The sequence below is a fragment of the Papio anubis genome, chromosome 15 (assembly GCF_008728515.1).
Source record: "Papio anubis isolate 15944 chromosome 15, Panubis1.0, whole genome shotgun sequence".
NCBI lineage: Eukaryota > Metazoa > Chordata > Mammalia > Primates > Cercopithecidae > Papio > Papio anubis.
This window is the reverse complement of record NC_044990.1, coordinates 81,027,980-81,043,646: the sequence shown is the minus strand read 5'-3', so window position 1 is coordinate 81,043,646 and position 15,667 is coordinate 81,027,980. Positions and strand designations below refer to the sequence as shown.

The 15,667-nt window shown below is 40.4% G+C and overlaps 1 protein-coding gene across 1 annotated transcript; it reads left to right on the top strand.

Annotated features, from left to right (window-relative positions):
• Positions 1-725: 725 nt before the first annotated feature.
• Positions 726-10,232, top strand: METTL21C (methyltransferase like 21C). The gene is made up of 4 exons (XM_021929746.2): positions 726-1,080; positions 4,452-4,603; positions 8,926-9,043; positions 9,561-10,232. The coding sequence occupies exons 1-4, from the start codon at positions 891-893 to the stop codon at positions 9,953-9,955; spliced, it is 855 nt and encodes a 284-aa protein (XP_021785438.1). The 5' UTR covers positions 726-890; the 3' UTR covers positions 9,956-10,232.
• The last annotated feature ends 5,435 nt before the right edge of the window (positions 10,233-15,667 follow it).

Sequence of the window (15,667 nt, the reverse complement as noted above, 5' to 3'; positions counted from 1 at the left end):
GCTGGTTTTTAATCTCTCTGAGCCTGAATTTCTCTCATCTGAGACAAGGCGTCATGCCAGTGTCTACCTTATAGGGTTTTTGTGAGGATTCAATGAATACACATCAAGCCCTTCAAGAACTATGCGCAGCAACAATGTGAGTATTCCTCCAGCAATGTCAGGCATCGTATTTTAGGACCAATCAATGATCCCAATAGCTAGGTCTCTTGTTCTGGACCAGGTACCATTTCCTGCGCTTTAATAATCACGTTCACTCTTCTGTTTCTCACGGCAGCCTTGGGAGGTAGGCAGATATTATGATCGCCTTTTCGCTGATGAGGAAATGGGCCCTGAGGGACTGAGTGAGTTGCCCAGTGTTAGAGAGGGAGCCAAGTCGAGCTCCTGGCCCCGGTCCCAGTGCTTTCTACTGTCTTGCAATAGAGCCTCAGAGGAAAGCAGAGCAGCCTTGTGTTGGCTCCAAATCCCAGCTTCTAATCCATGATGTCATTAACCCCAGAATCCACACGTACCCCCAGTGGTATGCAAGTCTGGACAGATTTTACGATTCAATTCCAGAAGTTATTAGAGATACAGTATGGAGTTCCAGAACTTAGTGATGGGCTACAGTATTTGGAGTGGGGAGGAGGATGGCAAAGAATAACTTTTCAAAAGAACAAGAACTTGCTGTAGGCCCCTGAGCAACATAAAACTGGTTTTCAGGCCAAAGCTGCTGTTTTGGCATTTCTTCACGCACATAGGTTCAGTAATGCTGAATGGTTTCTCTGCGTCTTGCTCTGCAAAGCCAGGATAACAGCTCCTTGGGTGGCTGCTTTGCTCACTCAGGGAACTAAGCTGAAAAGCAGGCATTCTTTTCAGCTAAGATAAACTACACCTTTCGGAGCCCTTCGGGAATGTCTTGGGCTGAGCGACTCGGGCCTTGTCCAGCTTTTTCCTCTCAGCAGGCTCCGGCTATGGACGTGTGTCTGAGCTCCGCGCAGCAGCCTGGGCGCCGGGGGGAAGGACTGAGCTCCCCGGGTGGCTGGTTGGAGGCTGAGAAGAAGGGGGCTTCGCAGAAAGACAGCACCGGGGGAGCCCTAGAAGGTAACCTCCTTCTTCACCACTTCAACAGTTGTCCTCAGTTGCTTTCCTGGCGATGACATATTCAAGTAAATTTCAGTGACAAGAATTTCCATTTCCTTTTAACACTAGATTTTTTACTATAATGAAGCTTAGCAGAGAAGTGCTGTTTTGCAAGCATAAACATAATTCCTGTTTTTTCATTATTTACTTTTAAAAGTAATTCCTGTTTTTTCATTATTTACTTACCAAAGTTCACACATTTGTTTTTATTGCATGTATAGATTTAAGCTTGCTATATTTTTGTAACAAGAACTTAAAAGAAGAAAAAAAATCTAGGTTCGTTTCTGCTTTTCCCCAAAATACATTCTTGGCAGCTTTGTCATATAGCGAATCTTTAGAAATCAAACTGTATTTTCCCATTAGGACAATGTAACAGTTTAGGGTTACATTTCTGGGCATGGATTCAGTTGTAAATAAACAATAGACATAACAAATAATATAATAAAAGCCAAGATGCAGCATTTACAGTGTTTATAATTAAAGGTGGTAAAAAATACATCCCAATTCTAATAAATGAGAATGTTGTCTATTTTTACTGAATTGTTTACATAAAAATGCAACTCTACCTTATCTGAAAATCTGATCTCTCTAAAACTATCAGAATAGCACAGATAGAATAAATGAAAATATTTCAGGTGTAATAAACATACATTTCTTTATTGTTGTAGAACTTCACAGGGTTTTATGAGAGAATACATGTATGTCTATATTTCCTTGCAATGTTGATTGGAAAAGTGTAGCTGTCAAGCTTAATATTTGTCAGTTTATTTACCTGTGAAATGATGAGCCATTCAAAATCAGCCTACTTACTCTTCCTAGTCTCTAGAGAAAAATAAGTCCCCAGATGGTGACATATGGGAGGAGGGACAGGCATGGCCTGGATGAGAGTGGGGCAGGGCAGGGAAGCGGCAGGGGCTGGTACAGGTCCCTGATACTCTGAGCCACCACCCAGCAGTGTGCTGGTGATGGCTTGTACTGGCACCTGAATTTCAGTAATTTTTTTGTAGCTGGTTGTTATATATAACCATCATTCAAATTTAAGTTAGAATCTTATTATTAAATAGATTATATTAAAGACAAAGGATGTTAAAGACAAAGGTATATTAAAAGCGAAGTTGATAAATACTCAAAAGTCATCATCAATTATTCTATTACCTCTTCCTAATATCTACGCTCTCGAGGGTAATCGTGTCTATGGTGCCTGTATGGTAGGAACACTACACAGTGGCGAGGTACTGCACGTCTTTCCCCAGCGACGTCATGCTGCTTCTCTGAAATCGGCATGGTGGGATTAATGGTTATTAAACATTAATCACCCTATTCTTCGGCCTTCTTCCTGCCTCTGAACCAGAATTCACAGTCAGTCTCTCAGTTCTGTGTGGTAGGAGCTGGGATTCTGTTAGATGTCGGTGGCTTCCCAAAAGAGGTGGGGAGAGCTACAGGGCTCCCTCCTTTTTCTACAACCTCCCTACAGCCTCCTACCAGGGCAGGTGACAACAAAGGACAAGGTCTCAGGACTGAATTGGCTACCTTTATTAGAGGGGTCTTGCAAGTTCACTGAGGTCCCAGGTTTCTGGAAGCTCACCTTTTTTGTCAGGGCAGAGAATTCTCCTTCAAAGTGGTAGAACATACTAAATCAAAGTCCCAGGCGAAAACAACACTGTGAAGGGCCGAAGACACCCGTGATGCTGATTTACAAATGAGTCACTTCATTCCCATTTTTTTCAGTGTGCTGCACACTGATACTTTTGTACTATACAACAAAAAACGAATTTCTAGATAAATTAAATGAAAATATATAGAGACATAGAAAATACAAGCTCCGCGTTTTGTTCGTGGATTCAACAGACATGGTCAAATGGTTGTGACTGTTTCTAAAGGCTCACTCCAAATCCCTCTACTTACTGTGGAGCTGTTACTGGCATTTGCAGAGCAGTGGCATGGAACTGTTCCAGTGTGTATGGAATGAGTGACACCTGAAACACCCAGAGGCCCTGCCCCTGACCTGAGGGATGCTCTGCTGACCAGGTTTCTCCCAAGACCCACTTCCCTTTGCCTCGTATTCACCTCCTTCTGCCTTCCACCTTGAGTGCCTATTTCAGATTAAAACACTTCCAATGTTCACCGGCTGCCTCCTCTACCTTTCTCCAAAGCCCGTATTTTACCTCCTGTTAAACGTTTTACAGTCATATCCCAGGCCACAAAGGCAGGTTTCGTGCAAACAAAACTGACCTTCCTCCCCGCCAGTCTCCGCACTGTTAATTCTTTCCCACCGCTGGGACCAACACCTTTTCCTCTGCTCCTGATCCTTCTTCTGCACACTTTGACTCACTGCTCTTTTTACTCCCAAACACTCTGGAAAACCTGCAAACACTTGTGATTCCTTGGTGTCAGACCGATCAGGTGCTCTTTTCCTCTCATTTTATATGTCATTTGAGAGCTGCTAGCGTGGGTCATGGGTTTAAAGGAGTATTTAAAGCAATAGTAACTTAATAGCCAGAGCTCAGTTGACATCCTCCCCCAGGGATGTGGGGCTGGCTGGGCTTGGATGGCTTCTACCTTTTGAGCAGCAATTGTAGGAAAGATTGAAGGAACACGCTCCAGCCAACATGTGGGAATGTTACTTCACTTCAAGACCTAAAAATAGGCAGGTCTGGCTGGGCGCGGTGGCTCATGCCTGTAATCCCAGCACTTTGGGAGGCCAGGGCATGTGGATCATGAGGTCAGGAGTTTAAGACTAGCCTGACCAACATGGTGAAACCCTGTCTCTACTAAAAATACAAAGATTAGCTGGGCGTGGTGGCACACACCTGTAATCCCAGTTACTCAGGAGGCTGAGGCAGGAGAATCGCTTGAACCCGAGAGGTGGAGGTTGTGGTGAGCTGAGATTGTGCCACTGCACTCCAGCCTGGGCAACAGAGACTCTGTCTCAAAAAGGGGGGAAAACAAGGCAGGTTTGTGTTTACCTAGTTGCTCTGTATCCAGACAGCTCATTTGTGCAATTTTGCTGGTAAATTCGCCATTTTTCCATCAGCAAAACATATGGTGGGGACGGATCCACACCTCTTCTGTCCTCCCCTAAATAAAGAAAGGGCCCAGAGCATTCTCTGGCATTTTGTCATGTGATAAAAATGTCACATCCAAATTTCATGTCCCCGTCATCCCATGTAATTCAATTTTGTGCCAATTTGCAGGCGTTCTCCTTGATAGCATCAGCCCCTGTGTTTATGGAAAGGTCGCTCAATCTAATGCCGTCTTACAGTTGTACCAAGTGTGTCTTTGCACTGGATTTTAACAAATCATGAACTCCAGTTTATTTCTCTACTTCACAGAATCCGACAGGATAGAACCATCTCTTCACAGCCTCCAGAAATTTGTTCCTACAGATTACGCCAGCTACACTCAGGAGCATTATCGGTTTGCAGGAAAGGAGATTGTCATCCAGGAATCCATAGAGAGTTACGGAGCAGTGGTGTGGCCAGGGGTGAGAGAAGTGTCACGTTTGTGATGTCAGGATTTCTGGAGATAACAATTCCGTACTTCCGAGTTGCCTTGGACAATTTGTTAAGTTCCTTCATATCCTGTGCTTCTCAATTTGAGAAGCCCCTGAGGGGGTGTTGGTGGTGGGCTTGGGATCAGCAAAAACAGTATTTCTTTCAGAAACACCGGTTTTACTTTAAGCTCTGTTTCTTGAAACATTATTTTTATATTAAATAAACTCAGCTATATGAGGAAGTGAATGCAAAACTTATATACATTGTTAAGAAAAAACCCAGAGATTTAGAGTTTAGATATTGCAGTGGGCATCTCTGAGGCATGCCCATCAACCCTCAGACATTCATCTCTCTCTCTCTCTCTCTCTCTTTTTTTAAATTTTGAGACGGAGTCTCACTCTGTCGCCCAGGCTGGAGTGCAGCGGCACGATCTCGGCTCACTGCAACTTCCACCTCCTGGGTTCACGCAATTCTCTTGCCTCAGCCTCCCGAGCAGCTGGGACTATAGGTGCGTGCCACCACGCCCGGCTAATTTTTGTATTTTTAGTAGAGATAGAGTTTCACCATATTGGCCAAGCTGGTCTCCAACTCCTGACTTCAAGTGATCCGCCCACCTTGGCCTCCCAAAGTGCTGGGATTACAAGTGTGAGCCACTGCGCCTGGTCGCCAGCCGTTCATCTCTTTTCCATGGGGGCTGTGTCGGTAGGGACGTTTGGAAGCATGACTTTGTGGCATGTTACCCCTGTCACAGTCCTGAGAGGATGGCGCTGAAATGGGGGCAGTCCTCTGGATTTTGAGTCAGAAAAGCTGCCATTTCCGGGCTGGGTGGTCACAAATGTTCACTTCACCTCCATTTGCCTTCATTTCCATGTTTAAAACCTAGGGTGGTGGTAATGTCTACAGCACTCCTGACGTGGTTGTCAGAATTGTGAGAATTAATTTCAGGTTGTGAGATTAAATGAAGTCCTAGTGTAAGCTCAAATGAGCTGTCCTCATTAAAGTAATATTCTTGCCACCTTCAGCTGAGGAAATGGGGATGCAGGCCCGTCTGCTGGCGTGGTAAAGCTCCCGACTGGGGTGCAGGGCAGAGCCAAGTTGGGCAGTGGCCCTCGGAGCCAGCGCTGTCGCTTTTCCCACTGCAGACGTTGTCAGTGCTTAGAAAGGCTCCAGATCAGAATTTCTCAATCTGCAGTCTTGTTAAAATGCAGATTCTGATTCAGGAGTTCCGGGGTGGGGCGTATTTCTTACACATTGCCAGGTGATGCGTATCTGCTGGGCCAGGGCTGCCACACTGAGTAGTCCTGGTTAGTGGTCCCATAGGGCTCCCTCAGGTCATCTGGTGATGACACAGGATGGGGAGAAGGGTAGCCAAAGGGTTCCAGGCTCTTAGGGTGTCGACTTTCACTCACTCCCAAACAGGGAGCTCTATTTTTACACCTTATGCATATAATTTCCTTCAACCAAAGGCTTTTCTTTGCCTTAAAAACAAGTTTGAAAATCATCAAACTACTCACAGCTTCCTATTGTAACACATTTGGCAAATAGACGACAGCAGTGGTGTAGCGAAAAAGTGGTGTAGTAAGAGATCAGAGGCCGGGCATGTGGCTTACGCCGTAATCCCAGCACTTGGGGAAGCCGAGGCAAGAGGATTGCTTGAGCTCAGGAGTTTAAGCCCAGCCTGGGCAACATAGTGAGACCCCATCTCTCTTTTTAAAAAAATAATAAAAACGAAGAGATCAGAAATTGAAAAAAGAATATTTGTCCACCTGACTGTTTTATTCTGAACAAGGTATCATTCATGCACCAAACACTAGCCTCTCACGAAACCTGTTCCCTGAAAGCTGCATAAGAAGGGTATCTAGAGTGGGATGGCACCCTTTTCCTGTGCGACTTCAGGTGCAACTCTGTGAAAAGATCCCTTCGGAGTTTGCTAACAGGACTGGGGCTGGGGGGAATGTTTACAATGTCAAAAGACATAGCTGTTCCCGAGAAAAGCTTGGTCTCCAGATGACACCCTGGGGTCAGCCCCTCACAGAGCAGGGCACCAGGAAGGATGCCTGCAGCCATCTCCAGGAAGTTTCTCAGAGCTGCCCTCTGAATGGCTCCAGGTGACACTCTCTTCCTGATATTGACCTCCTCCCCCCCAGCCCCCACTGCAAATACTACTCTTCTTTCCTCAAGGACCAAAGAACTCCTTTCTTTAAAACTTCCCTTCTAGACTCTGGAGCTCCTTGCAGTGTGCTGCGGTTGGTGCTGTTTATGTCACACCCATGTTGCTATTTCACCCACCACCCTGGCCTTCCACACCAGCTGGCTTCTCCCCGGCCCCTTGAAGTCGGCCCTGACTCCTCGGCAGCTCTGTGGTGATCCCTCTCCCCTCAACCTGCTGTATGCTTCCTCTACAGCACTTACCTCCCCAGAATGCAGTTTGTAATTGGCTGACATGGCCCCCAAGCCCCACTAGTGAGTTCCCAGACAGTAGAGATGACTGCGTCATACTCATCTTTGCTTGTAGCAGTTCAATATGAACAGATGAAGATGAAATGGAGTGACACACAGGATCAGGTTGGCTACTAAACCTACCACTGGTAATCCTAAGAGTGACACATCTCAAATCATCCTGGTTGCCCCTACTCCAAACTGGGCCCCAAATAGAAAGTCGAGTCCAGAGGAAGATGGGGGCATGTCGTTAGCTAGGGCCTAAATGTGTAAGTAAATCATAGAGTTCATTATTTTTTTAAATCTCAGTGTTCACATTCCTCACTCTAGGTTATTTATACTCAAATTTAAGTAACTTTGTCATTTCTTCTCATAACTCTTCCTAATCTCTCCAATCCAGGGCACCGCTGGTTGATTCCTCATGGCCATAAATGTAAACACCTCAGCAATCAATGCAAATCAAATACTCTTTACTCTTTGTGGAAAGGTTAGAGGAAGGTGGAGGCAGAAGAGAATGAATAAAGAAGAAAGGGATGTCTGATTTCCTGTATAAAAAACTAACAATATTTAGTTATATATTGTTATATATATAACTAAACGTTGATATATAAAACATTTCATATGTATTATATATAAAATTTAGTTATATATTGTTATATATATAAATGTTGATATATAAAACATTTTACATGTATTATATATAAAATTTAGTTATATATTGTTATATATACAACTAAATGTTGATATTTACATATTATATATAAAATTTAGTTATATATTGATATATAACTAAATGTTGATATACAAAACATTTTATATATAATATATAAAATTTAGTTATATATAGTTATATATAACTAAATGTTGATATATAAAACATTTTATATATATTATACATAAGATTGTTATATATTTTTATATAGATAACTAAATGTTGATATATAAAACATTTTATATATATTATTATATATAACTAAACATTGATATATAAAACATTTTATGTATTATATATAAAATTTAGTTATATATTGTTATATATATAACTGTTGATATATAAAACATTTTATACTATATATAAAACATATATTGTTATGTATATAACCAAATGTTGATACATAAAACATTTTAAAAAATCTCCTTGCTACTACTCAAAGTGGGTCCATGGGCCAGCAGATGAGCATCATGTCAGGGCTTGTTTAGACGTGCAGGATCTTGAGTCCCACTCTCGACCTACTGAATGAGGATGTGCATCTTTAACAAGCTATCCAGGGGATCTTTTTGCACACTGAAGTCTGAGAAGCAATTTCTGAACAGTCTGTTTCTTAGAAGAACCACTTTTTAAAAAGTCACTAACCCATTGTTCAGTATGGCAAAGTGCTAGCCAACCTGAATTTTGGTAAAGGAGTCAGCAAAGAGGTGTTCAAGTTTATAAAATGACATTTAAAAAAAATTATTTCTATAATTTAAAAAACTGTCTTACAAGAAAGAATTCTAACATAAAACAACATTCTTAAAGCAGCTGGAGACCCATGATTAAACCAGTGGAAGAAGTTGCTGTTTTTTCAGCCCAACATTGTCCTAATTTGAAAGAGCTAAGCTGATCTACCATTCTTCCTATGTTTTGGAGATTGAGCAAATCTGATGGAGGCAATTTTAAGAAATCTGTTTCCCCAGTTCCTTAGATGCAATTTATTATAACTTCTTTATTTCAGAGGTCTATATATGGCATTGAGTGTACATTTGGGTTCTGATGAATATAAACTGAACATATGTAATAACATGTCTTTTAGTATTTAAATTTGGGTGCCAGAAAGGGTTGCTACTGACTTCCAACGTTCCAATGCCCACATGAAAAGTTATAATTATTTTTCAGGCTACGGCTTTGTGTCAGTATTTGGAGAAACATGCCGAGGAACTGAATTTCCAAGATGCAAAAATACTTGAAATTGGTGCTGGACCAGGCCTTGTTTCCATTGTGGCCAGTATTTTAGGTTTGTTTATTCCTGACCTACTATCCAGACCTTTACTGTAACAATAGCAAGTGCTTACTCTATGACAGGCTGTGGTTTAGGTGCCTGGCCCTGACTTCACTCAGTGACTCTCCCGAAAATGTCATGCAGCAGGAATTACTGCTGTTATCCACAGAGATAACTGAGTCTCAGAGAGGTTAATCAACTCCAATCAACCAGTTTCCATGGGACGAAGTTGAGTCCAGAGGCATGACTCAGTCTCTGTTGTCAATCTCGGGGGTGGGGTGAGGTGGGGGAGCTACTGACCTCAGGTGGTTGGAGGCCAGGGAGGCTGCTCACCATCTTACAGTGCACAGGACAAGACCACCCACAAGGAAGAATTAGCCAGCCCACATTAGGTCAAACATGTCCAGCCCACCCACCAATAGAGCCAAGGCTAAGGAATCCAGTTGTTTCTTGTGTCTCTCCCTGTGTCTATGTACACTGTGGTTGCCCAGATGTTTCCAGGTCTTTGTTGCAATTTTTCTTTCTCTCTTAGGAGCTCAAGTCACAGCAACAGATTTGCCTGATGTCCTGGGAAACCTTCAATACAATCTTTTAAAAAACACACTACGATGCACAGCACATCTGCCTGAAGTGAAAGAACTGGTATGGGGTGAAGACCTGGACAAAAACTTTCCCAAGTCAGCTTTTTACTATGATTATGTCCTAGCCTCGGACGTGGTCTACCATCACTACTTCCTGGACAAGCTGCTCACCACCATGGTGTACCTTTCTCAGCCAGGGACGGTGCTGCTTTGGGCAAACAAGTTCAGATTCAGCACTGACTATGAATTTTTAGATAAATTCAAGCAAGTTTTTGACACAACACTGTTGGCTGAATATCCAGAGTCATCAGTCAAACTTTTTAAGGGGATACTAAAATGGGACTAAATCCAACAAAATGCCTTTCACAACGTTAGTGTGTCTTTTGAGCGATGTGTTAGAAATTGCTTTGTTAATAAAGACTTCTTTTATAGGATTGAGAAGGTAGTGCATACAAACAACTTGTATACTTGGAACTAATGTAACAATACTGCAGAAACTTTCTAAGATAACTTAAGATTATCTGGTTAATCTAAATATCTAAAAAGAAAAACTATAAAAACATGAAAAGTAGCTTTGTTGGTTCCAACGAAGTTACATGTTTAATAAATCTTATATGGATAAATTAATAAGTGAATTTCTTCCCTATTGCTGCTATAGAGCATATGTTTAAACTTGTCAATATACTGCTGTCACATGCTTTTTGAAACTGGGCTTGACAGAGTCACTATATCTTAGTTTGAAGACTCTACTTTTGCAGATTTTTAACTGCAGCAAAAAGAGGATATTGAATGATAGAAAACAGTTAATAGGCTTAAAGTTGATTAAAAGTGAAAAATAAAACTGCTGGAATAAGAACAATGTTGTCTTAAGAACTTCTTAATTTACAAAGACTCTCCCTCCGTGTCCATTATCTTAATAATTTCTAGTTAATTTCTATATTGTCTGCTTTTTTCACAGTATTTTAGGCTCTCCGGTCACATACTGTTCTACATCATATCTATATATATCTCTATATCTACATATATAATACATATTATATATATTTGCTTTTACAACCATTTACGGAAAGGTAAGAACCTTCTTAGCCTGTACAAAGAGGCAAGTTAGATTTGGTTCACAGCTCATAGTTTACCAACCCCTGGAACTGCAGGCAATCCACAGTGAAATTATTAGAATTTGTAAGAGTTTAGGCAAGGTTGCCAAATGTCAATAGTGAAAGCTCAACCTTATTTGTAAATTCTAACTACAGATAGTTAGAAAATGAAATTTAAATAAAGATACCACTTACAATTGCAATATTGAAGACTGAGGAATCAGTCTAACAAAAGATGGGCAAGAAGTTAATGCAAATGTATCTAGCATTATCGAGACAAATTAAGACTAACATAGGTAAGTGGGGAGACATCAAGTTTATGCATTGGAAGACACTGTAAATATGTCAGTTTTCTCCAAATTGATCAACAGCTTATGTGAAATCATTGTAAAAATCCCAATATACTTTTCTGTGGAATTTGTCAAGCTAAGTCTAAAATCATGTGAAAATAAAAAGGCCAAGAAGAATCAAGGCGCTCCTGAAGAACCTGGTGGGAAGATCTGCTTCATAAGAAGTAGTACTTTAAAGAGGCAATAATTGAGACAGCAATTAGTATGATTTGCTAATATTAATACATATGGGTATTTCTTAAAGTGATCTTTAAATCTGCCTGTAAAACAAGAAGTATCTGTAAGTTTAAGGAACAAATGGGCATTCTAGCCATAATTCCAAAGACTTAATTGTCTCTATTTTCTCCTTTATTGATATTGCCTTCTGAGAATGAGTCTCTAAGGTAAATTTCGTGATGTTTTTAAACACTCTTCAATTTTTCTTGATGGTGATTAAGGTTTCTTCTTTTAAAATAAACAATAGCTGATTCATCAACAGCAAAATCTACCTGATACAAACCTGTTTCCAAGATTTTAAGACTAATTGTTTTTTAAAAAGGAAATCATGCTTCCCCCTACTCCCACATATATATAAGCGTGTGTGTGTGTATATATATACACATACATATGGTGCTAAAGAAGTTGCCTTTCTCTCAAGCAAAAGGGAAGGAAAATGAACATTCCTTTTGCAATGTCCTTTACGATACAGAACTTATAAGATCAGAACCCCCAAAGCAGAAGATAAGTTGTAGGAAGAGGCAGTGTGTCTTCTACATTTGGATGCTATGTGAAAAGCACAGGGTGTCTGCCTGGTGACTTCCAATTATTCCACCCAATTTTACTTGGAGCTGCTTCTCTGTCTCGTGTGAGCAAGGCCAGGAAAGTCACTCAATCTGGAAAACGTTGATTTGTTAGTATGAAGCCCAGTAAGCAAGTCAGTTGATTTCAGCTTAAAAATAGATGTATACATCAGTGGAACAGAGTCCAGAAACAGACTCACACATATATGGCTAACTGATATGTGACAAAGATGCCAAGGTAATTCAACGGGAAATTATAGCCTTTTAAATTAGTGATGTTTGAACAAATTGTACACACACACACACACACACACACATGACCTTGACCCTTCTCTCATACTACACACGAACATTAAATTGAAATGGATCACAGACCTAAATATAAGAACTAAAGCTATAACAACTGTAAAACTTCTATAGGCAACATAGGGTAAAACCTTTGTTACCTTAAGTTAGACAAAGATATCTTAGATGTGATACCAAAAGTACAACTTGTAAATGAAAAAAATGCTGAGTTGGTTCTTATGAAAATTAAAAAGTTTTGCTCTTCAAAAGACTATTACACACACTGGGCCAGGTGCGGTGGCATGTGCCTGTAGTATCAGCTCCTCAGAAGGCTGAGGCGGGAGGATCACTTGAATCCAGGAATCTAGCTTGGGCAACATAGCAGAAACACACTGGGAGAAAATATTTGCATCACACACATCTAAAAAACAGCTTGTATCCAAACTCTCACAACTCAAGACAGACAATCAAACAACTGAAAAAATGGGCAAAATATCGGAATAGAAACTTTATCAAAGAAGATATACAAATGTCTAGTAAGTTCATTATTTACTGGAGAAATGCAAATTAAAATGAGATACTGTATCACAACCAGTAGAATGGCCAAAGTTAAAAAGGTGACATCATCAAGTGCTGATGAGGATGTATGAAGCTTGCAACTCTCACACATTGCTAGTAGGAATGTCAAATGGTACAGTCATTTTGAAAATGGTCTGCTAGTTTCTTACAATATAAAAAGAAATATACCATGTCTCAGCAATTTCATTCCTAGATTATCTATACAACATTACTTGAAAAGATATGCCAAAGGCCTTGTAAACAAACTTTCACAGCAGCACAGCAGCATTATTCCTAATAGCCTCAAATATAAACAATCCAAACATCCATCAACTGGTGAAGGAACAAAATGTGGTACATCACACAACACAGTATACACAGCAGCAACACGGAATGAACAGATACACCCAAAGTGGCTGAAACTCAAGAACATTACACTAGGCAAAAGAAGACACAAAAAATTAAAAACTGTGATTCCACGTATATGAAATTTCCAGAAAAACTATAGGATTAGCAGTTCACTGGCTGTCTGGGGCTAGGGGTGAGAATGGAGACTGGCTACAAACGAGCTTGAGGGAGTTCTTTCAGATGATTCGGAAGTGCTAAAAACCCAGACTGTGTTGATGGCTGCATTCTAGACATTAAACTGCACACTTGAAATGGTTAAAGTTTATCATACGTACATTACACTTCAATAAAGCTGTTAAAAACCCCATGGTTTGTCCCAAATGTTATGCAAATTTTCTTTCAAATCCTAGATCTTTCAAATACACAATGTAGAGGAATCTACTAAGAAAATTAAAGCAATGAAACTCGTTCCTTTAAATCTCTTAAACTTTTCACATTTCCAGGGCAAAGGAGTATGATCATATGCTTATTTTGTAAATCAAGTGTCCTTTTAGAATGGCTGAATTGATTAGTTATCTTTTTCTTTACATGATTATAGAAGATTTTAAATAGATGAAAGTAGACGAACTGTATATTTTAAATACGTGCAGTTTATTATACGGCAACTATAGCTCAATATTCTGCTAAATAAGTGTATTTCAATTCATGGAAAACCGTGGTTAATCTAAACCACTACTTTCTCTGCTCTCATATTAATTTGAATCAAATCAGACAAATCATTCCTTTTGTAAATTCAGCTTGTATCTATACAAGATACATAATAACAATACTATCACATCTAAAATTTTATATTAATACATTAAAATATGCAGTGTTCAAATTTCCAATTGTCTCGTGTCATTACATTTATTTTTAGTTTCAATCAGAACCCAACCAGGTCCAAATTTGGTTAATTAGTTATGTCTCTTAAATCTGATCCTCCCTTCATCTTGCTTTTTTTTTTTTGTAGAATTTCATACTACTGCATTATGCAGACTGCATCATTAGTGTCATTTAACTTGTTCCTCAATCCTCTGTTGTTTCTGTAAATTTTACATCTTAATGACTCAGGCTTGAAACCATCTAGCCCAAGCCCAACTTAGATCTGCCAAATTCCAGGCAAGTAACACTTACTAGTGAAAATAAATTATTGTAGACAGCTGAGTTTTGCGGTAGCTTAACTTTTAAAACCACACATAAACTGAAATTACAAAATATATTTTCAGTTACTTTGTATTCTATTTGCATTTTGGGTAAGACCTGGCCGATTCTAGAGTGAATTTGTCTGACATGACTGAGTAAGCAGGCAACCCTAGCTGCACAGTGAAAACCTGACAGCTGGCACTGACACTGGACCTGTAGTTATACATGTTTGTCCTTCGAGAGGACTCGGCTTGAATTCATTACATACTTGCCTGATGTTTGAAATCCTCTCACAAATCAGGGGTTCTAAATGAAACTAAAACAGTACATTTGCAGAACTGAGTGCAGAGATATTTTGCAGCAAAGTGCTGGCAGGTACTGCACCATCACATCCTGACCTGGCTCTCGGTACCAGGAGGGCAGGTGGAAATTCTGCTGATTGGGATGCCCAAGAACCCTTCATGTTAGAGCATCACTTACATCTTCCTCTTCTGGTTTTCAGGATTTTACTTAGTCAGCTACCCTTTCTCAGTTTACCACCCATGACTACCGATAAATTTTTCTCCCCTTGGTTTACTATGTTAACACAGACTCAGGCTCATGAAGTTCAGTTTCTCACTTTTTCATTTCTCAGAAAATTCTCTCCATTCAAGGTTTTCTCCCCTTCCCCTTTTGGGGAGACAGCAAGGATCCCTCTTACCTATCTCCCTATGAAGGCTTCTCTGACTTAGATCCTAAAGGGAAAGACAAAGACACATGTATTCTGAATGCTGGGTTGTTGGGAGGACAGAGAAGGAAACACAGTGGAGGCAAAGACTCAGTTAATTCAAATGAAATAATTTTCTAGTTGGAACAGTCACATTGATTCAACACCATGATTTTCTTAAGGAGATTCATGAGGGTCAAGTGATTTGGCTTGTCAGTACTTGAGCCAGGATGAGACAGCAGAGACCCAGGCTGTAGCTTCCAGTCATCCAGTCCCTGCACATTTCATTAGAGCTGGGGGTGGAGAAACGGTTTGAGATTTGTGGTGCCTAAGAAGAGGAGCAGGTGGGGCTCTTCTGGGGTAAAGAGAAGTTCTCCCAGGAAGCAGGCTAACATGAGGAAGGAAAGAAATCCCATGAGATGGCAAAACTCCTCCCAGTAACAAGTGGGAACTGCCTCTTCTTATTGGAAAGGGGCCACAGAACTAGTATTGGGCACATACTATGTACTGTCTCTAATGGTTCTTTAAAATGTTATTTTTACCTAGTTTTTTCAATTGTTTTCAGTGGGTGTGCGCAAACATTGGCTACTATGACCAGAAACAGGAAAACTGCTTGACTTTTTGAAGTACCATCCTACTGCTTGTATTATTTTTAATGTAATCACATAGAAACAGTAATGATTTTACTGAGGACATCTTCTGGAGCTTACTTGGGTCCACTTGTCACCACAGAAATGCAGAATGATCCAGACAGGA

Coding starts and splice junctions, on each gene's coding strand:
- METTL21C (XM_021929746.2), top strand. CDS start 891: ATGTCTTGGGCTGAGCGACTCGGGCCTTGTCCAGCTTTTTCCTCTCAG. Junction 4,604..8,925: donor GAGCAGTGGTGTGGCCAGGG/GTGAGAGAAGTG, acceptor ATTATTTTTCAG/GCTACGGCTTTGTGTCAGTA. Junction 9,044..9,560: donor CATTGTGGCCAGTATTTTAG/GTTTGTTTATTC, acceptor TTTCTCTCTTAG/GAGCTCAAGTCACAGCAACA.